The sequence below is a fragment of the Pantherophis guttatus genome, chromosome 2, assembly GCF_059756535.1.
Source record: "Pantherophis guttatus breed Tessera chromosome 2, ASM5975653v1, whole genome shotgun sequence".
Lineage (NCBI taxonomy): Eukaryota > Metazoa > Chordata > Lepidosauria > Squamata > Colubridae > Pantherophis > Pantherophis guttatus.
In genome coordinates, this window is record NC_142064.1 from 228,705,673 (window position 1) to 228,732,687 (window position 27,015).

Here is a 27,015-nt window from a genome sequence, read left to right on the forward strand (position 1 = left end):
AACTAAGCTCAGAGAGCACCAAGGACTCCACAGTTCAACAACCCCGATATTCTCTTATTTCATTCACTTATATGCCATGTAAATTTAATAAATGCATTTATATTGGAGTTGTTTAAAATAATCCATAGCTTATAGAGAAAGATGAAAAAAGCACACCGTGGTAGCGGTTCCTTCTCAAGAGTCCTCCTCCTGCTAAATGCAACTACCTTCCCCGTTATCCTCCCCAGCCCCGTGTCGGAGAGAGGACCGCCTCTTACCACTGCTCGACCTTATCCCTCCAAGTCAACGCAGCTCGCATGTCGTCCCCTTCAGGTGCATCGCCCTCGCCGGCACCCAACTCTCTCACTCTTTTGGGGTGGCTTTTTTGTTTGTTTGTTTGTATTTATTGACGCAGGACGCCAGCCGGCCTCCCAAGGCAACACGCATGCGCACTCCTCTTTAAACGCCCGCGAAGGTCCAAGAAATGCCCCGTGCGCAAGCGCGATCAGCTCCCGCCAGCGTCGTCCGCGCATGTCTTCAGTTCTTTCGCCGAGCCTTTTCAGATTATTACTGTTTCCAATAGCCCGCGGAAGAGAGGGGAAAGTTAGTGTCGCGAAAAGTGCGCTTGCGTCACCCGGAGGGGCGTGGTCAATCGAAGCTGTGGTGTGTGGGTTTTTTTTTTTTCTTTTCCTCCTAACTATCCCTTTCTTAGGAAAAGATTGTTAGACTCTTCTATTTTCCGGGACGAGATTATAAGAGTTTAAAGTGCGCATGCGTTCAATGAAGATATGTTCTATATAGTAAGAATTGGCGCCTTTTGCGGGAAGTCAGTCGTGGTGTTAAAATAGGAAGAGAAGGAGCTCTATGAGACCAGGTAAGGATTTTTTTTTTTTTCTAACTGGGAGGAAACATTGGAAAATATTATTATAGCCATTAGATTGTGCCAATCAGATTATTCTATTGGTTTGGTCTCAGTGATGATGTCATAATAGAAGTGGAATCCCGTTTGTGTTCTGTCGATTGAGTTTGACAATGATGCGTGTTAAATTTCCCAGCGTACAATGCATGGTAGGAATAGGATGGTGGTGTCCGTTTTCTCAAATCGGGATTTTGGGATTAAAAGCTCTTATTTAATAGATTACCTGCTGATCAGCGGTGCTCAGTCTTGCATTGATAACAGGCAGCACCTAGAAAAAGACTGCCTGTTTGTTCTGCAAAGTATCCCTCTCGGTTTCCCGAAGGGTGAGAAGATAACTGAAGCTGTAGCATGGGAAAAGTGCTCCGGTACGGCAGCAAGTGTAAAATTAGCAATTATTTTTGCATAAGACCCATTCAACAAAATACTTCTTTTTCTGCCAGCAGAAATGCAAAGAATTGAGCTGCATTTCTATATTTGCATTTGAAGATGCAATTTTCTAGAAGATAGAAGCAAAGTTGCTTGCCTTATGAAAGTAGAAATTGCATTACTGTAATTAGATGGATCTGACCAAAACTCATAATGCCTAGGAATCGATCAGCACTAGGTAGAAAGTCAATAAGGTAGTTAGTTAAAATATTGTACAGAAGTAGAGAACATAAATTGAAGTGTCATGAAGCTCATGATGCAAGCTTTAAGCTATTAATTTGCTCTCAGTCCAACCTTAGCAGGATTGTTATAAAGTCATTTTAACAATGATCTTATAACAAGACCTTGAATTAATTAGAACAATGTTTCTTCACCCTGAATTTCAACTCCTAGAATTTTCAGCAAAGGTCACATTGGCAGAGGAATTTTGGGAGCTGAAGTCCACCCAACATTGAGCCATCCAGGATGGGAAACTCACTCCAAGAGTGAGTTCATGAAACTAAATCAGAATCTCTTTATTAGAGCTCATATTAATTTTTTTATGGCTCCTATACCAAAACCAAAACACTGACAAATTTGGAACTAAAGATATGTATAAGTGACAATGCAAGAGCTTACCTTACATCAGTGAGTGCTTTCACTTGGAATGGGGGGGAAAAGTAAGGTAGAGGATGATGGTTGAAAGAAATGCAGAAAAAAACATTTTAAATTATGAAAAGGTTAAAAAAAAGATTCCACACAAAAGAGTGGCTTACAAAAATTGGTCCTGTTGTATTTATTGACAGTGCTATAAGTGATACACACAGGACCAAAGATACAAGCAAAGAGAAAGAATTACTTAACGGTAGTAAAGAAACCTTTGGCCCCAGGAAAGAAGAGCCTGAAGCCAACACTGAAAGTCCAGTGAAGTGTAATGGGAAGTAAGGAGCAGTATCTTTAGAATTTCCAGTCTGTCATCAAACACTTCTAGAAGAATGGGAAAATACAATAAAGCAAAGACAAACTGGTAGAACAGCAGGGAAATATATTGTTTGTTCGATCAGGTAATCCCAGTTGTCTCTCTTGCATTTCTACTTCTGATACAACCTGTTGCAGTATAGGGAACGTATTCAATGATATGATACTTTTTGCCAAAAACTCTGTACTTTATATATAAAAAATCTAATGCGGCTTAAAGTGCTTGAGTTTCAGGAATATTAAGATGTTCCACTCTGTGCTCATAATATACTCCCAAATATAACATTCTCAAATACACCATTTCCTGTGATTGTTTACAAAATATGGTTACTACTTCTGCACCATACTGTGTTCATTTGGTGAAGTTCAGTCTATTTCATAAACTCTGTATATCATCATCATTAGAGTTGGAAGGGGCCTTGAAGATCTTCTAGTCCAGGGGTGTCAAACTCACAGCCTGCAGGCTGGATGCATCATGTGCTGGCCATCCCCATTTTAGCGAAGGAAAAAGTTGTGATACATCACGTGACGACAGTGTGTCATCACGAGTTTGACACCTCTGTTCTAATCCAACCCTTGCTCAAGCAAGAGACCCTTGCAATACTATGTAGTAGTATTATAAATAATTATAATTATAAAATGTATAATTATACATTGCACATTTTTAGTTGTGGTTCTCAAGGCTACTTCCCTGGCATCTCTACTATTTGGCAAATATATTTATAAATTGTTCTAGTATTATTGCTTCGATTTATCTTTCCAAAATGGTAGTTTATTGTTATATTATTTTTCCATAACGACTATGATTAATAATAATTTATTAAACTTATATTCCTCCTGACTCACCAACTCTCATAACAATCAAAGAAATTGCAATAAAATCAATACAAGATAAGATAAAAGATGGCAAATGCAATGACACTTAGATTGTTTATATTGTTTTTGTTTACATACATGGTTTTTCCCCCAATGATTATGAACTTTACTGATTGCACTGTTTTTCTCTCAATGCTCCAGGACTCAAGTTCAGATCTAAACGTGCTCTTTTGAATTACTTTAAAGAGGACAAAGATATCATTCTTACAACAGAGGATTTTGATTTTACTATGGCTGTTCAGAGGAATACACGGTTAAGAACCAAAAGATCTTTTACCAGAAATGCAGGCACAGAAATTGAGAGTTGCATTTCTAAGAATCCATTTTCACTCCCTGGATTAGGAAACAGTGAAGGAGATTGTAAATCTTCTCTAGAAAGTAACTTGGAACTTCGATCCGATACTAGAGAACCAGAAATTCCTGCTATTTATTTGCAGGATGGGCCTAATATGGGAGATATTTCTAAGGAATGTTTTTTCAAAAGTGATAAAAATGGTGCTATTCGAAGTAAGATTCAAGTTAGAAAATCTAAAAAGTCTTCTCAAATAAGGAATATCACTGATGGCCAAAACAAAATACAGAGTCTATCAGCGTGTAAAAAACAGGCACAAAGCAGTAAACGTGCCATATGTAAGAACAAAATGTGTGTACTTAATAGTGATTCCAGTGAAAACAAAGTATGCCGAAGAAGTTCAAGGAAAAGAAAAATATGTTTTAAGGATGAACTGTTGTTTGAACCAAAAACAGAGCAGAATGATAAACAGATTGAACCTTTCTTAGAACACCAAACAAGCACAGAAATATTAAAATGTACTGAAAGTTCTTGCAGCAGAATCACTGCAGCTGCTGATAAAAATCGTTCAGAAGCGGAAATGCAAAGAAATGTGATGGCTTCAGAGAGTGCAAGTGAACAGAGGGCTTCCACTATGGATGTTACTGTTTCCCAGATGTTGCGACAGAAACCTTTTACATCAACCAAAGGTATGTGTTTATGTATTTATTTTCCAGAATGTTTACATTACCTACCCTGTAAGACAGGGGTGTCAAACTCAATGCCCGGGGATCGGATCTGGCCCGCAGGGTGCTTAGATCTAGTCCGCAGGGCTGCCCTGGAAACAGCCTGTGACCTACAGTGCTTAAATCTGCCCCACAAGTGGCCCTCCCGAGCTCTGTTTTCGTTGGCAGAGGGTTGCAGGAGGCCGTCGCAGCCAAAAATGGAGCTTGCGAGGGCCGCAGATGGCCCTACTGAGCTCTGTTTTCGCTGGCAGAGGGTTGTAGGAAGCCGCCGCAGGCAAAAATGGAGCTTGGGAGCCCATTTTCACTGGGAGAGCACTCGGGTCACCACAGGTGCCCCCGACACAGGTGATGTTGAGCTGGCCACACCCACCCTGGCCACACCCACCCTGGGTCCCAGAAGTTAAATACAGCCCTGATGCAACCCTCAATGAAATCAAGTTTGACACCTCTGCTCTAAGAGGATTGATTTACAAATTTTTAAAAAGCCAGTAAAGGTACTGCTTGCTGCATTTCTGGGAAAAAAGCAGAAGTTGTTCCAAAGGTTGGAGGGTTCAGAAAAGGATTAAATTTAGGTCCGTGTCCCTTTGATCCCTAGCGAGAATGGGGCCCTAAACAACCACTCATCCTTAAGAACGTATAGACCGAGCAGATTCCATCTTAGGAGATGATCTGTAAGGTAACCTAAGGACCAACCATGTTGAGTTTTATTAGTATTTTATAGTCAGGCTCTTTTGTAATAATACAAGTTATTTATTGTAAAGAATAAATAACTTTATTTTTTGTTTATTGTAAAGAAAGAAAAAGGATCATCTTAGTTCTTGGCTTTTATACATGTAAGTCCTCCACTTACAACTGGTCGCTTAGTTATAATGGACCCAAAGAATATTTATGATCCGGATTTTGAAGCCCTCACCCCCTCGTGGTCACATGATCACATTTTAGGTGCTCGGCAACCACTCGTATTTAAAATACTTTTTGCCAGAAACAGTTGTTCACTTCCATTTTCTGGCACAAAATGGCCATTGCAGACACTGAGTTCACTTAACGGTGTTCGTTTAATAACTAAGGATATTTGCTTAATGACCATCACAAAAAGATACTGTAAAATCAAGTTAGCAGGATTAGTAACTGGGGGCTCAATTACGGTTGTATGTTAAGGACTAGAGGTTGGTTATACTTGCATGGAGTGAAGAAAAGGAAAACAATGTCTCTCTCTCTCTCTCTCTCTCCCTCCCTCCCTCCCTCCCTCCCTCTCTCTCTCTCTCTCTCTCACACACCACACGCAGACACACACACACACACCTTCACGTAACCTATCTTCTTCCTGAAAACCAGATCTGGATATCAAAGAGGCAATGCTAGTACAGGTAGTCCTCGACTTACAACAGTTTGTTTAGTGATGGTTCAAAGTTACAACAGCACTGAAAAAAGTAACGTATCACCGTTTTTCACACTTACGACCTTTGCAGCATCCCCATGATCATGTCATCAAACTTCAGATCCTTGACAATTGGTTCATATTTATGACTGTTGCTGTGTCCCAAGATCATGCGATCACATTTTTGCAACCTTCTGACAAGCAAAGTCAATGGGGAAGCCAGATTCACTTAAGAACCAGGTTACTAACTTATCAATTGCAGTGATTCCCTTAATAACTGTGGCAAGAAAGGTCGTAAAATGGGGCAAAACTCACTTAACAAATGTCACACTTAACACAAATGTTTGGCTCAATTGTGGTCGTAAATTGAGGACTATCTGTATTGCAGAAAGAAGGGATTATTGTTCTGTGTGTATCTTCTGTCCACAAAGAGCATAATTAAAAATTTTACATTATTGCTTTTGTTTTTTATTTTGCTTTTCTACAATTAGAGAGCCGTACTCAAGGAACCCAAGTGGAAAGACGGAAAACCAGTCCATATTTTTCCAGAAAATTAATCAAAGAAGGTAAAAATGTTTTTATATGAAAATGCTTTGTGGAAAATTAGCAAGCTTATTTTTTAAAAAATAATTCTAATAGGATTTGCAGTCTTGGTCATATTTATGTGGAAGCAAATTAAAATGTTTTTATACCTGCATAATAAAATGTAAGCAGAGATGTTCTGAAATAAGTATAAATACTTATAGTTGTCTGAGTAAATTAATATGGGTAATATTTGGATGGGTGATTTAGAAACAACAGAATAATTTCAAATGTATTCAAATGTATATGAATAGCTGTTTGGTTTCCAATGAATCATCCCTTCTAAAGAGATTTGGTCAGGGTTACATTAATTGAATTAAGATGTAATGGAAAACCATTGTTTTCATTATGAGCAATCCACTGGCACATGGGCTTTTATTCATGAATCGTGAAAACAGAAGGTTTTATTTAGATTTTAAACAAACAATCATTCTCTACTAATAAAAAAAAATTGGAAAGCGATTTATGTAAAATTCTAGTTACTTCTAGAATTTGATTGAGGATTAGAACATAGCTTCTGATTGTTCTCATTAAGACAAACTTAACCATAGTTCTTAATAATTTCAGCCTTTACAAGAGAAAAGGGAAGTTTTAACACTGTTGGCATAGTTGCTTCATTTATTGCCAGTCTAACAGAAGCATCTAAACACTGTCAGAAGGAAGCAAATTTTTGATGCATCTGATCTCTCTGTTTAGAACTTGAAAAAGCAACCCAGACTGTCTTTGTATCTATAGGAGTAATTGTATACAATAAAAGTAAATTATGGTCACTTTTTTTTGTATTAGCTCCAAGTCCACCAAGAAGGAAAGCTTTTAGGAAATGGACTCCACCTCGTTCTCCTTTTAATCTGGTTCAGGAAACACTGTTTCATGATCCATGGAAACTTCTGATTGCAACTATATTTCTGAACAAAACCTCAGGTAAATAAGAGAGCAATCATGGCCACTTCTCGAATTCCCATGCATGGAATTGCTTTCCTGTGGTTCAGTCCAGTGCTGTTGGGACATGTGCAATTCATTTTGCAGACAAGTTAAAACATAAATTTCCCACAGAGTCCTAATCAGGCTATAAAGTGCTATGTAAGAGGCTCTATCCAAATTATGATTTGATGTATTGCTAGTGAATCTGGATTTTCTCCCTAAGAAAATGGCTGTCATCCAGCTGGTTAAGAACCAGAAAGAGGACAGTATTGAACTTAAATTATGCAAAAGGGAATTAAGTATTGAATTTAAATTATGCAAAGGGAACTAAAATGATAGAGATTCAATAGTGACATTTGCTCAATGTATCATGTGAGTTTGGTTGGATCATATACATATATAGTTTAAAAATCAGATGATGAAGTTATAACCATACTGACAATATAAACCATAGGGCTGCTTCACACCACAATGATTTTCTGTCACTGAAATTATTTACATGTAATTGTGAATCCTGTATGTAAGTTGTAAGATACCAGTATGGCTAAAAACTGTCAACAGGTTTGTGCCAAGTTACTTCTGTGCAGAAAAATCTGTCTTTCGAGAAATTGCAGCCAGCTTTGCAAATTCAGTGCACACGTTGTTCACAATTTCTTATTTTTGCCTAGGAAAGATGGCTATCCCTGTGCTGTGGGAATTTTTTAAGAAATATCCTTCACCAAATGTAGCAAGAACTACCAACTGGAAAGAAATGTCAGAATTGCTTAAACCTCTTGGCCTATATGAACTCAGAGCAAAGACCATTGTCAAATTTTCAGGTAATATCTATAATATTCCATATGTTTAATGTATATTCTCTCATAAAACCTTGGTACAGTTATATAATATATCAGCATTTGTATTTCTTATTGTGGTTGGAAGACCAAAACTGAGGAATGATAATTTGCCAAAGACCCCTTAATACATTCATGATTGAGACATGAAGTGGAAATTTGTTTCATATATTTGAAGTCATTACCATTTAGTACTTCTTGTAAATTGTGATCCAAAAGAACATTTATATACAATCTCTATATTCATGAACTTTTTCATGTTTTTTGTTTAATTTATGTACTGATACTTTTAACATTGATTCTTTTGCCATTCTTAAAACAGTTTGGAGAGTTTGGCATTGGAATATTTTAGTAATATATCCTTTTTGGATTTAGTAAGAAATTATTTGAACATAGAAGTGAAGTGCCATCTGTGTTATTTATGAGTATTCTATTTTTGTTTAGCTATTGATAGTAGAACGAGCTCCTGACTTTAATTTATCAAGGTTTTGGTTTCTTGTAGTTCACATTTTTATAAATGAGCAATTACTCTTAAAGTCTTATAAGTTATTTTTCATAAACTTAAAACCAATAGAATTTAGTCCAGTTTTTTATAACTTTTTCTTTTGTTCCTTAGATGAATATTTGGTTAAGCAGTGGAAATATCCAATTGAATTACATGGAATTGGAAAATATGGAAATGATTCTTACAGAATTTTCTGTGTGAATGAGTGGAAAGAGGTAATAGATGCTTGTGTGTTCTTAATTTAATCAAAATCATAGAAAGTCTAATATTAATTTCATATTATTACTTTAATATTACTAATATTAATTATAGCAATCTGTAACCTAGAAATAATACAAGAGTTACAGCTACATACATGGTTCATATGAACTAGAACTGCAGAAAACAACAGAATGTTATGCTCTTCTAGATAGAATTTTTTAAACTATTATAAGACTTGAATATCCTTTTTGCATTTTGTTGTTATTGTGTCTTAAAAAACAACAATCATTTGCTCTGCAAAGTATTTTTAATATCACAACCTAAGAAATAAAACTAGACTCTCCATACTTTTCTCATATTTATCTGAGAGGTCTTATGCTAATAATCACTTTTGTTCTATGATAGAGAAATTTTTATACTTCAGCAAATAAATATGAAATTACAATAAAATGTGCAATATGGCTTATGGATGACATTAGATTAGATCACTGATCTACTAATGAGGTAAAAACATGTTCATTTCTCTTTCAGGTACAGCCACAAGACCACAAATTGAACATTTATCATTCCTGGCTGCGGGAAAACCATGACAAATTAAATCTTAATTATTAGCTCTATAATCTCTTGGCCCTTTCTCACTTTTTAAACTGCTTTTTCTGCTATCCCACTTTATTAACTATAAGTATAAATGTTCCTTTTATATGCCTGTAAAGAATTTATTAAATTCCATTTTTCTATATAATTTTGCTCAAAAGTGACATTTCTCATTTTCACTCCTTTGATCATGGACATTTTAAATACTGAAGTTTGTTTAGCGTAATATATCAGAACACAATAAACCAGGACTCTGTACAATTTACAATTTAGCAAGCATCTTGAGATTCCAATTCAGATTAGCTAACCACCCCTCTGAAAGAGGCTTCTTCTACTGATTTTCTGATTGCTGTTTCTCATTCAGACTGGATCAGGAAGATGGTGATGAAACCAATGAAAATCAAGAAACCAATGAGAAGGTGTGAATCTAACTATTGTGACAGCCCCCATCCAAATCTGTCATTCTTTATGATAGGACTGTATCTCATGGGCTTTCTGATAGCAAATCATGTTAAAGATAGGAAGCCATACCCATGAATTTAAAAGAGTTTTTATTACAGTTAGAATCTGTGGCTTGTGAAAGAGAGCATCACAATTCAAATATTGTTATGTTTTTGAAGAGGTGGAAAGACTGATGAAATGCCAAATTAGCTTTGTCCTCATTTTAGTCTCCTACGTGGTATCAAATCAAGTGGTTTTTTTTCATATTTACTACCATTTTGAACCGCAAAGTAATTTAAATCTCATGCTGTATCTGGGGGGTTTTTTCAGGCGTGATTTATCATTTCAGCGGTTTTAGTTTAATGGTTTGGCAGGAAAAGGCTTATTTTGTTCATGATAAATCTTAATCCAGTCACTAGTTCACACAATGGGTCAAATTAGGTATACAATATTATACCCGGCTATTTTGGCCTTGCAAACCATGATTTTAGACAGCATGGAAAGCTATTCCCCCGTCACTGGAACTTGTTTTAGTAGACGAACCTTGATTAGCGCCATAGACACATTAGCCACCCCATAAATGGCTATTCTCCCTCAAGATCCAGTACGTATGTCATGAATGGAGGGGGTCGTCAACGCGTGACGCCAGCTAGGATTTACTCCCTGTCCCTGTTGTGCTGCTATTAATTGCCCGTCCCAGCCCTTAAAAAAAACAAAAACAAAGGGATGAAAGGGGCGTGAGCGCCGAGGCGGGAAAGGCCGGCACGAAATTGACCAGGGCGTCCCCGCGGCTTTGCGACACAACGTTCGATCTTCTCCCGCTGCGCCAATCAACTACAAGCCAAGCCCGTCCGCCCGTTGCCTTGGTGGCCGCCAAAACTCATTTTTGCCTTATCCTCTAATGGTGGTGCGTTAAGGGAGGTTGGGGGGGGGCACCGTTGTCAGGTCATTTTACCCCGCAGCTGATAGAGAAAAAGCTTGGGAACGAGGGTTCTTCCCTCCTGCTTCTCTTTTTTTCCCTCGACTCCAGAATTGTAGAGAACGGCGGGCTTTTCCTGTCTTTTGCACAGCTCAGTAAAACGGCGGATATTTTGTTTGTTTGTTTTTCCCCCCGGGTCCGAAGACGCCGACGGTAAAGTTTCTGCTCTAGAAGAACGTCGCAATGTCGAGCAAAATGGAGCAGTTTAGCTGGCTTTCACAAAGCACGAGAAACCGGAGTGACATTTCAGGGAGCAGTTACATATCGCAATCTCTCTACGACTCCATATCTTCGTTTCTCCGGTTGGTAGAATTGCAGCAAGGGGGCCTCCCGATTTATAAAAGCTCTCTCTTGATAGAAAAAGAGGCAACGGGGAGATTTTTCTATTTGTTTTCTCATGGGTGATCAGTAGGCGATGTGATTGCAGAAATCGGGACGGCCGCTAGATGGTAACAAAGAGTTTAGAATGGCTAGGGAGATTTCTCAATCATCCCAGGACCTGATTGTCCCAAAGGGGCTTTTTCAAAAGGCAACTGGACTTTTCTGGGTTTTTTATTTCCTTGAAAACGTTTCGCTTCTGGTCCAAGTTCTGAAGAAGTTTTTTGGATGAAAAGCAAAACGTTTTCAAGGACAAAACCAAGGAAGTCCAGTTGCCTTTTGGAAAAACCCCATTGGGACAATGTTCTGCCTCTTATTTCTTGGCATTGAATGGTAGAATGAATAGTTTTAAGAGTCAGGGAATTTCTTTAGGGAACCAGTGTGGTCTAGTGGTTAAGGCACTCTGCTAGAAAGTTGAGACAGTGAGTTCTAGTCCTGCCTTAGCCGTGAAACTCAGCTGGGTGACTTTTGGGTCAGTCACTCTCAGCCCAGCTCAACCCACAAAGTGATGGTTGTGGGGAAAGGAGGAGGAGGAAGGAGTGTTTTAGATATGGTTAGCTACTTTATTTGTAGAAAATAATAAAGGTGGGATACAAATAAATAAAGCCACTTTATCTCCAATCTGCTACTAATTTTTTTACAAAGCAGTGTCCCTAACCAGATGCCCTCCATATGTGGGAGACTGTAATTTTCAGATCCTGCCAATCAAGATTAGAAGCATTCTGTTAGCCACAGTTCATATGCTTGGACCCATCAAGTTCAATGCAAGAGCAGGAACTTTCAGAGAATTCTGTCCCAGCCCTGCCTGGAGAGACACTGGATTCTACCTGGGCAATTTTTAATGCAATTTTGTTGATATACTTAAGCTTTGTCCTTTCTCATTTGAACTTTGGGAGGAATATGCGGAAAATCACTTTTGCATTGTGGCCTCACTTTCCCCTAAGAAATGAAAACTCATAAATAGATTTTATCCCATCTCTATAATTTCTGAAAAAATCCATATCTGTAAATATCTGTTGAAATCTTAGGCTGATTATGTTATTTCTGTCCCCAAGAAAACAATATTTACAGAAATTAATATTGTCAGATGTACCATTAGGTATTTTAATTTTATTGTATTTTTTTTAAAGGGTGGATGCGTGGTATTAATGATTTTGACTCTACCCAAATTCTTTCTTTTCAGTGAAACTGAAAGTGACTCCATTTTAATTGAAGAATCTCCTAAAGAATCTGCCCCAGACAGGATTTTAAACCATTGCTTTAAACAGTATAAACTCAGAAATGAATATCCCTATTATTCCCTTAAATTGAGATCAAATAGATTTGGCCCGCCTAAATCAAGACGGCGTATTCATATTGCACCACCGATGGACAGTGTGGCTCCTAGTATTCACAAGCCTCGGCCACCTGTCCCCAGTGAAGCAGAGAAAGTTCAGGAGTTGAGAGCACCTCCAGAGGCCCAGGAGAGCATCTCCACTGAGGAAAGTGACCTGCTAAATATGGAAGCTTGGATTAAGGAGAGAAAACAACTGCGTAATCTGTTGGAGAACAGTGTAAATCTGGAGGAATGGTTGACTGAAAAGAAGCCTCTCACTCAACAAGAAGAAAGCACCCTGAGGAAATTAAAAGAAGAAAGACAAGCGGAGGAGGCTAAAATTCAAGCCGAGTTGCTGGCTCTCCAAAGTGTTAAGGTAAGCGTAGTAGGAAGTCAGCATGGTGTCAAGGTTCAGAACTGATGACTATCCAGATGTTTTCGGACTACATTTGCAAGCTAGCCCATCCAGCAGGAAGAATGGCGTAAATTGTTCCTCATCCACATCTGGAAGACTCCACTTGTGGATTAGAGTTTGGGTCTATAATGGGGGAGCGTCATTTAAAAGTCCTTGTTATCCATGATGTTTTATGAGGATGACTATAAGCCAGATGTACAACCAGTCTCCTTTCTCAGTCCAGCCTATGTCTGAGAGCTGTATTGAGAATAAGGCAAGAAGAACATGGAGTGTCTCAAGCTTTTTAGTGGAAGGGCAGCATAAAAAAATCTAATATGTAGATAATTACAATGTCCAAGGAACTGTCAAAATTATACCTCATGTTTCAGGCTTCATACCAAGCCCACCAATAAATCTTTAGCGCTATGGGCACTGAATTTTGTATTCAGGAACTTGCTTATAGCAGTAGGCGCAAAGGCAGGGCTATATGAATTATTGGGAGACAAGAAAGAAGCCACGTGTGCAGAGAATATCTGCCTATCGCAGAATCCAGAGATGAAGCCCTGTGTATCTATGCCTTTTCCAGATTTAAAGCCTTTTCCTCCTACTTTTTTGAGTCAGAAGACTTTGGAACATTTCATTCCTAGTCTTGAAAGAGACTATAATATATTTGTATTGACTTGGTGTTTATATACAGGTAGTCCTCGAGTTAATGACTGTAAAGGAATTCAGAATTTCTAAATCATGACAATCATAAGTTGAAGGGCCCACATGACCAACCTGATTTTAGGATCCCCCCCCCTTTTTTTTGCAGCGGTTGTAAAATGAATGCCGCAGTATTAAAATGAGTCTATTCATTCCTTTTGGCATTTTTTTTGCCAGAAACCAGCAAAAAAAAGTTAATTGTTGTTATGTGACTGAGAAACACAGCAACTGGCTGTTGACAAGTGCCCAAAATGCAGTCATGGAACTGTGGGGGGAGGGGGTGCTGCATCAAAACTCTGGAACTTGGTAGTAAGTACCATTTGGGGAAGGAGGGCATCATAATTTTAAACTATTGCTAAGCGAACACCATTAAGTAAGGACTATCATATTGTAGTATATTGGAGCCCATCTTGTTTCTGATTTTCTTTCTAGCAAAAACAAATGCAATGATAAAATTACTTCTTACTTTTTTTTATTACCAAAGCCCTTGGATTAATAAATTTGACCAGTGAATGCAAACAGTGAAGCCACAAAATGAGATAAAAATAGGACATATGTCAGACCAGTTGTCTGTTTGTTTTTTGCCTTCCGTAATATGTCCACCAATCTGCTTGTGTTTTGCAATACAGCTGATGGTTGCTTGATTGACTGAAGAACTAACCAAGTATTTGCATTTCTGTTTCATCAAAACAAAGTGGCGTGTAATCTTTTTAAAATGTTTGGATGTCTCCCGCAGACCGCACCAAAGAGTGAACCAGTGAAAACTACACCTCTTATTCGGGCTCCGTATCCACCATCTATTATTACACTACAAAACCTCCTGCATAAGCAAAAACTCAAGCTTGTGGATCTCTTCAAAAAAGCTGACAGGAGCAGGACAATGAAATTCAAAAGAGTGGATTTCCTTAGAATTATCCAGGAGGTAGGTGGGAAAACCCTTATACTCCTTAGTTGTTGACTTTGGTGATTTTGAGTCACTGTTGACTCCTGAAGACTGCCTGGACACAAGTCCCTGAATTTTTCTTGGCAAGATTTTAGAGATGGTTTGCCACTGCTGCAGTGGTGGGTTGCCCCTGGTTCGGACCGGTTCGCAAGAACCGATAGTAAAACCGGCACGAGGCTCCGCCCTCTGACCCGGATGTCATCAGGAAGCTTCTGTGCATGTGCAGAAGTTTCTGTGCATGTGCAGAAGTGCGAGCAAAGCGCGTTGGCATGGCCCCATTGCAAACCGGTAGTAAAGGTAAGTAGAACCCACCCCTGCATTGCTCCCTTCTGGGGTTGAGAGAGAGAATGACTGGCCAAGCTAACCTACCTTGATATCAGGGATATCAAGACAGGAGTAGAGTTCACAGTCTCACATTTCTAGCCTACGGTAATGCCTTAACCACTGCATCACAGTGGCCATCACGATCCATAGTTAGATAAGTATAAATGTAGGGATTCTTTCTTGATGCCTTAATAGGGGAAAATTGCACATGGGGTCAATAAGTGCTTTGATTTGCTCATTTGCTTTCTTGATAATATATTTTTTCTCCATAGATACGGTAGTGAGGGGAAGGGTAAGAGAAGAGAAGAAACATATTGAATACCACCCATTATGATTTATTAAAATGCGTTAAGCTAGTTGTGGGAAGCCTATGGGAAACATGCAACCCGCAGCCCCCTTATTTTGCAGTCCCGAGTGCAATTCCACATCATATTGCCAAAATGCAACAGTAAAACTACCAACTTTCAGTTATGTGATTCTTTTTTTTATCCATTTTAGATGGTTAAAAGTTTCATAATGGGTATTGTTGTTGTTCAATTGCTAAGCTTGTCCAACTCTCCATGACCACATGGACCATAGCACAACAGGTTCCCCATCCTCCACTCTCTCTTGGAGTTTGCCCTAATTCTGTTTATTGCATCAATAACACTATCTAACCATCTCATCCTCTGCTGTCCCCTTCTCCTTTTGCTTTCCATCTTACCCAACATCAGGGTCTTTTCCAATGAGTCCTCTCTTCTCATTAGGTGCCCAAAGTATTTGAGCATTAGTGTCAGTATCTGTCCTTCCAAATCAACCCCAAATCACGTTGATTTCCTGTAGGATTGACATAATGAGTATATTAAGACTTAAAACTTAAGTCTTAATTTCAGAAAACAATTTAATTTGATAAATTGGAGTAGTTGAATAGCATTGAACAAAGAGATAAATATAAATGAATAGAAATCAGTAGATAAGAACAATGAATACTATTATGCGTGTTAACATATAAGTTGATGTAACATTATTATACTACTATTGAGAAGTAAATGGATATGACAGAATAGAGAGCCACAAAAGCAAAATACATATACCGATCCAGAAAGTTGTAAAATGACCTTAGAGGGTATGTACTATTTGTTATGTTTTGTATTGTTTTTATGTATCTGTGGTTGTTTTTTATGTTGTTTTTAGAGACAAAACTGTTTAATAAAAATTATTTTAAAAAAGAAAGAAAGTGGAAAGTTTGTATCTTGCTATACTGAGAAGATACTATGTAAGAAATTGTTATCTTTGAAATAGCTGTTTCCCCTTGGATTTTTATATCAAGTCAAGTCTCAGACCTAACTGCTATTTTTATTCTCTATTTATTTCCAGACCAAGGTGCCGATCAGTAAAAGTGACTTAGAAGAAATCATTGTCTTTCTCACCATTTCAAAGAAAGGACATATTATAACTGGTGCTGATTTAGCTGAATGTCAAAGATTATGGATGGATAATATAAGGGATAACTGGAAACAGCCAAAGCAAGGTAACAAATAACTAAATCAATATAGATGATTGAATAGTTTTCAGTCCCTGATAACTTATGCCCTGTAGTTCTAACTTACAGATTTAGTTGCTGATGGCATCATAAACAAATATCGAAGGTGTTTTTTAAGGTACTGTATTTGGAAATTCTAGACTATAATTCCAACATATTTGAAGGATAGCAAGTTGGGGAATATATAAATAACTTAAGAAAAATTGATATTCCAGTTAGTGACATATGGGTATTGGCTATAGGTTGGGTGTAGTTTGGCAATTTAATATATGTAAGGAAATAAGCAACAGTCATATATATTCATACAGTATGTATTAGTTGTTTTGGTTATTTTAACAGATGTTTAAAACAGTTCAGATTAGTAATTATTGTGAATGCTATTGAAAATCAAAGTGAGACAGGACGTTTTTCTAATTTCTGAGAAAGTATTTCCTGAACTAAGTAGAAGCCAGCATGATAAAACAGCTCAATAATTGCTGGGGGGTGGGGGGGGGTAGAGGAGAAAGAAATATTGATGTTTTTATAATCTATTTTCTGTTTTCTTTCCTTTGTTTTAATAACAATGCTAAAGAGCCATTGACGGTGGCAAAATCTGCATCCATCACTGCAAAAGAAGATATATTTTCTCATGCCAAGTCCAGTATATCTTCTCAGGTAGCTGGTCAACCTAAGTTAAACCATTTGCAAGTTCCTCCCATCAACACTGAACCAGATCGCAGGCACTTAACTTATAACCAAATGGAAATAGTTGGGAAGAGATACAAGGAAACCAGACGGCGGCTAAAGGTACTGTATTTTTGTGGCCTGACTCTACTCTCAAATCATTTGCTTTGGATAATGGGAACTGACTACTAGCTGGTTGCATAAAATAAGGATGAATTATAGGCAGAAGGCCATTTCATTCTATAGCACTTTGGATAAACCACTAAATGTTTCAACAAAAGAAATAGCACTTAGACTTATATACCGTTTCATAGTGTTTTACAGCCTCAGCATATTGCCCGCCCCCCGCCCCCCAACAATCTGGGTCTTCATTTTTCCAACCTTGGAAGGATGGAAGGCTGAGTCAACTTTGAGCCAGCCAGGATCAAACTAGCATTGGGCAGAGTTAGCCTACAATGTTCCATTCTGACCACTGCGCCACCAGGGCTCTTTGAAATGTAGGGGAAAGAAACAGCAACAGAGAAGAGTTAAAAAGTAAAAAAGCCCAATGAGGGCAGCATTCACAAAGATGTCTGCCAAAGTAGTTCCCTATTAGTGTTCACTTAAATGTAGGCAACAGAAGTAGCTCTATCACTGTGGAAGAGCCCAGCATGTATAATTGCTGACTAATCCTATCATCTTTCTATTAAGGGAGTAGCAACTTCCCTGGATCTTGAACAGCAGTTTTCCTATTTTCAATCAGGTTAGATGATGTAATGGGTTTCCCCATTGCTGAGTTAAAGCTGGTTGAGTTGGTTAAAAACTATACACTTATGAACCTGCTCTCCCTGTTGACCATCTCTATTTTTTAAAAAATTTATTTAATCTATAATGTCTATTGCCACTTTTCCCTGATGCTAACAGGCACCCTGACTTACCTCCTGAATAATGGGTGATATTTTATTTATTTTTACTTATTTATCATTTTTACAAATAACTCAGGGCGGCAAACATATCTAACACACCTTCTTCCGCCCGCCCGATAATGATAAGAATACAGCTTTAGCACTCGATGCCTGTTCAGTATAAAATGCAGAAATGGCAGAAATGCAAATGGGAAGACCCCATGGAGTACCGATTTCCCCTGAGCTAAAATATTTGTTTGTAATAGTGGGTATGCCCTCTAAAGCACGGGTGTCAAACTCGATTGCATCAAGGGCCGGATCATGACGTATCATGACGTTTTTTGCCTTTAGGGAGCCGGGTTGGGCATGGCCCGGGGGGGGGGGGCGCCAGTTTGACAGGCCTGCTCTAAAGTTTCCCTTAGCAGTAAGGAAGAAGTTTTATAAGCTGGACTTTGACTTTGACATTAAGAATTGGTTGTTTAGAGCAGTTGCTGCAAAGTCGTTATTATTGCTATGTAGCAAGGGTCCTCGGTTCACATCTTGCAAAAACATTTTTCAATCTATTTCAGTAAAGGTCTGCATAGAGAGCTGAGGTTTTTTTTTCTTGCAGTAGGACAAAAAAAAAGTCTGTCCTTTTAATTCATTCCTCACTATGTTACAAGTTTAGCAGTATAATAAAATTTATTGCCTAACACTATTATTTTATAACAGAGACACCATCTTATTTTTACAGAGGAAGACGAGTCCATTAGACTTTGCGGAAAAGTGCAGACTAGTGAGGTCTGGAGACCCAATTGTTGATAGTCACTGCTTGCCAAGCTCCCTAGAGGGTGAAATGGGAGAATTGGTGGACCAGCATCGACTGGCATGCCACTATGTCTACTTTCAGTGTGTCAAGCTTTGCGAAGCTTATGGAATTCCAATTTCAGAAAGAGCGCTAAAAAGAGGTATGAAAAAGAGGTATTTTTTCTTTTTCTTTCTCCCTTCTCAAAACATTCTTCAAAGCTTTAACAAGTCTCTTTTGTAAATTCAATATGGGAAAATTATTCAGATGCACATTCCACAGTTTATCCCATATGACCTGATATTATCCCCTGTGGGCAAGGAGCCATTGAAATGACAGCTCATGTTTTCTTACATTGTACCCTCTATGAGGATTCACAGACTCATAATTCAGCACCTGATAAAATACTGGGGAATTCTGATCTCTCTTGCAAATAGGTGTTACTATTGGATCAGTATGATACAGTCACCTTGAACATAGCTAAATTCTGCTACACTTTCTGTAAAATTAGGCAGACTTTGGCCACCCGTTGATCTCACTGCTAACTGTAATATAGTATTATATCTTGTTCTGTTTTGTTTTATTTTAATGTTTTAATTTTTAATTCTGCTCTGTGACTGTCATAAAAGATTGAGTCTTTTACAAACTACTAGTCTGTGTAGTATGTTACATTTGTTCTTTATAAAAAAAAAACATTGTGTGCCATAGGTCTGCTGTACCCAGGAGACAGGCTCCTGAGACTCGGAAAGGACACCCGGAAGTTGAGGCAACCAGGAGGATATATTGACAATGCTGTTTACCTGGGGGAATCTGAGGGAGAACCTTTCAAGGTTGAGGAAAGGTTTGTTTAATTTATCATGCACACACACAGTTGAATTAACCAGCATACACGTTCACACAATTTCTTGGCCTAGCATATCACTGTTAAAACCAGAGTTTGTTTGTTTTTTTATCTGCTATTTTGAAGAGCAGAAATATACTCTGGATTATTCTCCTATTGCAGTAATTATCTTCCAGTTGGGTATATATACATAGACAAACAAATATGCTTATTGTGGACTAGTCAATAACTAATTTTTGCATTATCTAAAACTAAAGTATCACAAGTATATTTGGTATACATGTTACCACTGAGAACATTCTACACTGGCATAAATTAGCAGGATACAGAGCTGAAAGCATGAGCTGCAAATTTATTCTGTAATAGTAAACCCCAACAGCATTTTGTTCTCTAGCTTTTCCTCTTCGTGTTACTGCTTTTTTTATTTTAAAAGCTCCAAATCCTCATGTATTTAAGTTTCATATGAACTAACATAGAGCAAATGTCTTTGAAGATAGGTACACAGAATCTAGGGTGTTATGTGGCTCCTCCAAAACTTTGAATAGGCTTCCCAGAAGCTTTGGATATGATCCTCGGAAGGCAGAATTTGTCATGAAATTATAACTTCAATAGGACAGAAGAAGAACACACACTTTTTAAAAACTAAATGCAGCCCTCGGGCCAAATAAAAAAAGATATGCACTCTCATTGGCAGAGAGAACAAATTCTCTCCTGGTTTTAACTACAACTCCCAGTAATTTTTCCCAGTTTTGACAGTGGTAAAAGATGGTGGGGATTATGGTCCAGCAATATCTTGAGGACTTCGGCTACCTCACCTGTGTAAAATAATTGCTGCTCTTTTCTGACACTGCAAATAAAAACTGAGCAGAAGGGATGCTAATTTATGTAACCATCACTATCTGCTGAACTGTAGACAATTCATAGCAAACATATTAATGCCACAAAATAACACTAAGGACCTCCAATCTCACATTGGCATAATCTGTCACCATAGACCTTCTGAAACAATGGATCATTAACAATTTTCAGAAGGCCAATCTGATGTCATTTGGGAAGCACTTCCCACAACATAGGCACAGCCATAAAAAAAACTCAGCATCTGCAATTCTTGGTCCTCCCCATGTGGCAATTGTAGGGACCTTATGTAGTTTCTCCCAAGATGCCTGAATTGGGTGCGTACAATTCTGTGTAGGCAAAGCAGGCCCGCTAATACATCAATGCCAATTCTCAAGTTGCCAACACATTAATGCTTAATTGGTTGCTCCCTCAACTTCCATTAATCAACCTTTGATCAGCTAGGTTCATGTTCTCTCAGTGCTCTAGCTGTGACATGAGAAAACTTTTATAGATGAAGGTAGATAATTGAATAAACCACAATGTTCAGAGGCAGAGTTCTTCTGGAAACAATATAGTGGGAACAAATCAGGACTGGCTGCCACATGTTATACCTTGCATGTATGTTTCCCTAGAGACATCTGGCTGGCCTCTATAAAAACATAACGTGTGGCTAGATCTGCTTAAGAGAATATGCAGAGCATTCATCTTTAGAGGTTTTGTCCTTGCATCTGGTGATAAATTTTCATAACACAGAATATTCTGTGCGGTTTTTTTTAAGGGCTGTGTATGTATATCTTTTTGCTTTTTCTTACCTGATCTACTTTGGTATAAGTGATAGAGACACATGAATAAGTGAGCCCCATCCCGTTTTTCTGAACATACTATAACCGCCTTCTTCCCCATTAATATCTAAAAATTTGGAAATGTCAATGGAGAGTCTCAGTCATCCATGACATGGTTGTCCTAAAAGTGCTTTTTCAAGAGACAACTGGATTTTCTTGTTTTTTCTCTGAAGATGTTTTGCTTCTCATCCAAGAAGCTTCTTCAGCTCCTTGGATTCTTGGATGAGAAGCGAAATGTCTTCAAAGAAAAACAAAGAAAGGAAGTCCAATTGCCTCTTGAAAAAGCACCTTTGGGATAAAAAAAAATTGTGAATTATACTCTTTAACACATCTTAAAAACATCAGCTTGGGGAGGACTGGTCTGATCCTAATCTCTCAATTTCTGATCACCTTTTCTGTTTACTTCTTCTAGAAAGCCAAAACCAATTAAGAAACCAGTCAAAAAGCAAGTTCGGGCCTGCCGCTGGAAGTCATTTAAGGAATTTAAGAAACTGATGTGGTATGTATTCAGTAGAAGGGAGTTATTATCTAAAAAGCTCTTGGAATAATGGAGCTTCAGTATCCACAAGCACTCTCATTTCCCTTCCATTCAGGTAGGCCACGATTTACAACTATTCGCTTAATGTTCATTTGAAATTACAAGAAATTTCCCCTACAAATATCTACAACTCATTTTTGGAATTACAATGGCAACATACACACCCTCTGGTCACACAATCACATTTTGGGCACCCGGCAACTGATTTACCATTATGGCTGGATGCAGCGTCCCACAGTCACATTAATGTAATTTGCAACATATTTTTTTGCCAGTTTCCAATGCTCCAGTTTCCAGCAAAAAACACTCTGGAGAAAATGGATTTGCTTAACAACTACTGCGTTCACTTAACAACTGTAGTAAAAATGGTTGTAACTTCAAATCTGGTCACATGATGCCTAGATTTATAACTGCAACAATTTATAACCATAATTCTGGGCTCAATTACAGTCGTAAATCAAAGACGATTCGATTTGACTTAGCCATTCTGCAAAACTGATTTTTTTTTGTTCTTGTTTGTAGAAATGATTATTTTTTTCTTGGACTTCTGCTCACCTGTCACATAACATTGATTTTTGTTGTAAATCAATATTATTCTATATAATCCTTCATCCTATTGGTAAAAGTATTTTGCCATAGAAATAATAGATGCAAACATCTTCTCATGGACTATTCCTTTGCAGTGAGATCAACAAAATTTCTGCAACAGGATTGAACTGAGTATTTTTTTCAGTGGACAAGACACGGAGTTAGGAATGTACTCTGGTATTACTGAATTATCCTAAAATTTTGTTTTCAGTTTCCAGAGGTTTTCGTGCTAACAGAGTTGGGTAGTTTGCTAAGAGACTTGCAATGTTGGCAAGCTTTTAGGAATATTATACTGGGAATTTCATACACTTCCAATAGAATTACTTGAAATGTATATTGGATTAATAATCTCAAATTGGCCAAAAAAAAATAAAATGCAATTTATTTGTAGATTAGGCAAAGTTATCATAGGAAAGATATAACCGATTCTTTGGGGTATAGCTATTTAGATTGCTATGTACTAGCAATCTGTGAATGAATGTGAATATAAATGTGCAGATCTCTCCTCTTTTCTCTAGCTTTAATTTGCAAAGGAAATTTGGATTATTTCAGCATTGGGCTGTCCAGCCATTTGTGATCATGGCTGTAACAGTAAAAGAAGGAAAACGGTATAAAGGGTATAAAGCTAAAGGGAATCTTGTTTTGATGCTGTCCTACCTTGACAGCTGGCCATACAAAGGTACCCTTCTTCATCTCTTCTCTTACAGATGGAGAGAAAATTAGGGATAGTTTTTGCTGGAGGACAGCAAATAATTGACCATAATGGTAGCTTAGCAGAGACTTTATGTTGAGAGCAGAGGCTATGATTCTAGCCCAGTGTTCTTTGACCTTAGCAATTTTAATGTTGGACTTCAACCAGCAGTGAAATCCTCTGAAGTCTGCTACCGGTTCTGAGTCTGCTACCGAGCATGCACTTTGCGCGCGCATGCACGCTTGAAGTGCGCCCGCACAGCGCTAAAAAAGAAACATTTTGAAGCCTTCCGCGTCTGCAAAAGTAAGTAGAACAGTGAGGGGGGTGGGAATCCGCTGTGCCACATGATTTAGATTAGCTAGAAAGCAGGAAATCTGACGATTCTAGCTAATATAAATTGTGCATCACAGCTGATCGTCACCTAGCTGATCGTCGGAAATACCAGTTCGCCCAAACCGGTAGCATTTTTTACTATTGGTTCAGGAGAACCGGTCCGAACCGGTAGCATTTCACCCCTGATTTCAACTACTGACTTCCTTGGAATTGAAGTCCACATATCTTAAAGTTGCTGAGCACTGGGCTAGCCTGTTAATTTCATCCACCAATATACACTCCACAGTACAGCATTATTATTATTATTATTTTGTCATCCAGCTGCCCAACTTTTTTTTATATAATACTGATTGATTCTAAATTGAAATTCTTTATGCTTTGCAGTAAACACTCCAAAAGAATACTACCCCCATCGGATATTTGGAATGAGAAAATCCTTGGTGAGAATTTGCCTGAGAGTCCAGATGGGTTTGCAAAAAAATACATGGAAAGGTATGACATTACATTTCTTTTGTTGAACTCGGCATTAAAGATCTACATCTGTCTAGAAGTGGGCATAGGGATTGTTAGAAATTCTTGGTTCTCCTTGTTCACCTGATAATTCGCTTTCTTCCCATTTTTCATTCATAACTTTTTAAAATTCCTTCCTCCTCCCCCCCACCCCCAGTTTCTGTTTCTAATCTCCTTTCTTTCAACATCCTTCCCTTTTTAAATAATATTTTAAACAAAAGATTACCAGTCTGAGGACTTCAGCATTATGTTTTGTTTTTTAATATCACATGTTTCAATATGTTTAAATATGTTTAAAATCAATAGTGGGCAATGCTCAAAGTCAAGTATACAATGACTGCTTGCACACCCTGAAATCCTTTGATAGTTGCAGCGGGAATCCTAGACTTGTTTCCTCCCTCCCTGCATTGTGGCATTTGGAGTGGATTTTAAGGGGCAGAATAGCTGACTTAGTGTCACAGGGCACTTATAGTGCCATTTCAAAACAATGAACATCCGAAAATGCCAATTTCCCTTCCCTTTTAAGGTAAGTTGTTTTGCCTTAAACCCACCCCAAATACACAGAAAAAGCCCTATTCAATTTTTCAGAACTACTGGCCATTGATAAATTTATCCTCTTTGTCTAATATCTTCATAAGCTCACAAACTTGATTAGTTTCATCTCATCTTTAACACTGTACCTATAAATCAGCTCCAGAGAAGTCAGATTCAACTGACAATCATTTCTGAGTTGTAGAGCATGAAATGGAGAAAGAGATAAAAGGTTTTTTTCAATGTATTTTAATGGCATACGGACAGTAATTAAATCTGATGTATTTAACCTACATTTTCTCAACCTAGACGCCTTTGAATTCCCAGAATTTTCAGCAATGGTCACGCCAGCAGGAGAATTCTGGAAAATGATGTGTATACCTCTAGATAACGCCCCGATTTGAGGAAATTTATTTAAGTCTAATTATTAAGAATCACGCAAATCAAAAATAATTTTAAAATATTCAAATGCAGCACCCAAATAGAGGTACGATAGTAAAAGCAAATGTAAATCTGTTTATTTTATTAGAAGTTGAGTCCCTGTCCCAATCAATCCATACATGCAAAGAATTGCTTACTGTTACAGTTCATAAAAGGAAAATATTTTTGTTAGTTTTATTAATTTATATTTTTTAAATTAAAATGTAGCTGGCTTTAAAATATACTTATTTTTTCAAGTCAGTTTCAAGTAGTTTCTGCTTTAGCAATCAAATTTCTCAGGACACATACTAAATGCAGATGCAAGTAAGTTCCAGCAGGAGGCAGTGTTGCAGATCAGCTGGGCCCAAGCCTTTTAGTTTGCACCTAGGATTTAAGTTACAGTACTTTATTTTTATTTGATTTAGGATTCATTCTCATTAAGGTGGCAACATTAAAATGTCAGTTCCCCTTTAATTTTTTTATTTGTGCTTGTACAGGAATTTTATATTAATTAGAATAGAATAACAAGAGTTGGAAGGGACCTTGGAGGTCTTCTAGTCCAAACCCCTGCTTAGGCAGGAAACCCTATACCATTTCAGACAAATGGTTATCCAACATCTTCTTAAAAACTTAAAAACAGTGTTGGAGCATTCACAACTTCTGGAGGCAAGTTGTTCCACTGATTAATTGTTCTAACTGTCAGGAAATTTCTCTTTGGTTCTAGGTTGCTTCTCTCCTTGATTAGTTTCCACCCATTGCTTCTTGTCCTACCCTCATGTGCTTTGGACAATAGCTTGACTCCCTCTTCTTTGTGGCAGCCCCTGAGATATTGGAACACTGCTGTCATGTCACCCCTAGTCCTTCTTTTCATTGACATTTGCATTTGTATTCATTGACAATTGCATTTCAGTGTCAATTGCATTGACACAGCATATTAAACCTAAACCATTGCTTGCACTGCATAGTGGCATTCTGGCAAATTTGGAATCAAAGGAGCCACAGCACAGCTTACGTTCAAACCCTAAATTTTTCTTTCTTTTTTTGGCAAAATGACAAATCTTCATTTTATTAAATCTCCACCTTATTTTTTCTGTATATTGTTTCATGATCATATTATTTGCTTGCAGAGAACTGAGGAGAATGTATCACTACCTGAATCCCTTGACCAACCCTAATAATTTCTGGCCGGGGCATCTTCTTGATAAGATGCACTTGTATCTACCTGAATCAAGACAAGATAGAAGTGAAGTTCTGTTCAGTCGTGTTTCTAACACCCGCCCGGTCAATCCTGGTATTAACGTTCCACGCCGCAACTGGCCAGTCAACAAGAAGGGATACACGACCTTAGGGGATCCGGAATCTCGCAAACATAACTATTACATTTGATGGCATTTTAGAAGAACTTGACCAAGAAATCGGCTCCACTGGATTAATAGAGGGTCATAGTCCCATATATATATACAATATGACAAAATTATGGCCTAGTGAAAGGGGCTTTCAATCAATCAATTTGTATGTACTTTAAGCATGTTGCGTAAATGAAATGTAGCACTTGAAAATGCTACAGATTTTCAATGAAATGTTCCAAAACCTGGGTTTTTTGGAAACAGCTTTGCTTCTATTCCCTCCTTAGAAATAGAGAGAGGTACACAAAACAGGAAATACAATATACAATTTTTTCAATGGGTGGAAAATTGGTAGCGTTCTAAAATGGGAGTACGGTTCCCATTAGCTTTGACAGTCAAACAGACTCTTCTGGTTTGGTTGCACATTCTCCACTGTTATTTCAGGAGGTGTATAAACACTGTTATAATAATGGTACTGCAGAGAAGGTCGAAGGAGATGCAAGGGTTGTGTGGAAGAAGACATATTTTGTTGGCAGAAAGTCCCAATTTTGTGTTCTGGCATCTTCAGGCAAAAGGACTATGTTGGATCAAGCCACAAAACTCTGGCTAAGCATTCCGTTTCCAGTGTGATCAACAAATCACATCTGGAAAGCCCCTAAGCTGCCCTGGTCTCTCCCTTCACGAGGAGGAAATTCCCTTGTTTATAATCTTCCTACACTGCAGATAGTTTTATCAACCTATCAGTGGTGGGATTCAAATTTTTTTACTACCGGTTCTGTGAGCGTGGTTTGGTGGGCGTGGCAGGGAAAGGATACTATAAAATCCCCATTCGCTCCCCACTCCAGGGGAAGGATACTGTAAAATCCCCATTCCCTCCCCACTCCAAGGGAAAGATACTGTAAAATCCCCATTCCCAGCCCACTCCAGGGGAAGGATACTGTAAAATCCCCATTTCTTCACGATTAGCTGGGATTCTGGAGGCAGAGAATAGATGAGGGCGGGGTCAGTCGGAGGTGGT

General features: G+C 38.1%; 3 protein-coding genes across 7 annotated transcripts in view; 2 read left to right on the plus strand and 1 right to left on the minus strand.

The window, feature by feature from the left end:
* IFT122 (intraflagellar transport 122) overlaps nt 1–547 on the minus strand; it is a 72,269-nt gene extending 71,722 nt beyond the window's left edge. For all 4 annotated transcript variants that reach the window (XM_034431596.3, XM_034431595.3, XM_034431594.3 and 1 more), the window contains exon 1: nt 258–547. In XM_034431596.3, coding sequence (XP_034287487.2) covers nt 258–298 — 41 coding nt within the window. In that variant the 5' untranslated portion in view covers nt 299–547. The remainder of the gene's footprint in view (nt 1–257) is intronic.
* Nucleotides 471–9,336, plus strand: MBD4 (methyl-CpG binding domain 4, DNA glycosylase). The gene is made up of 7 exons (XM_034431601.2): nt 471–853; nt 3,299–4,138; nt 6,044–6,118; nt 6,921–7,055; nt 7,724–7,873; nt 8,505–8,608; nt 9,126–9,336. Exons 1-7 carry the CDS (start codon nt 844–846, stop codon nt 9,204–9,206), a joined length of 1,395 nt encoding a protein of 464 aa, XP_034287492.2. The 5' UTR covers nt 471–843; the 3' UTR covers nt 9,207–9,336.
* A 139-nt stretch (nt 9,337–9,475) lies between these two features.
* On the plus strand, nt 9,476–26,258 carry EFCAB12 (EF-hand calcium binding domain 12). Of its 2 annotated transcripts, none has more exons than XM_034431599.3 (11): nt 9,476–9,607; nt 10,753–10,910; nt 12,170–12,677; nt 14,137–14,322; nt 16,024–16,177; nt 16,761–16,975; nt 18,470–18,683; nt 19,229–19,361; nt 21,453–21,539; nt 23,575–23,682; nt 25,779–26,258. In XM_034431599.3, the coding sequence occupies exons 2-11, from the start codon at nt 10,792–10,794 to the stop codon at nt 26,035–26,037; spliced, it is 1,983 nt and encodes a 660-aa protein (XP_034287490.1). In that variant the 5' UTR covers nt 9,476–9,607; nt 10,753–10,791; the 3' UTR covers nt 26,038–26,258. The 2 variants fall into 2 exon arrangements, with proteins under 2 accessions (XP_034287490.1, XP_034287488.1); XM_034431597.3 differs by lacking the exon at nt 9,476–9,607 and adding an exon at nt 10,245–10,536.
* The last annotated feature ends 757 nt before the right edge of the window (nt 26,259–27,015 follow it).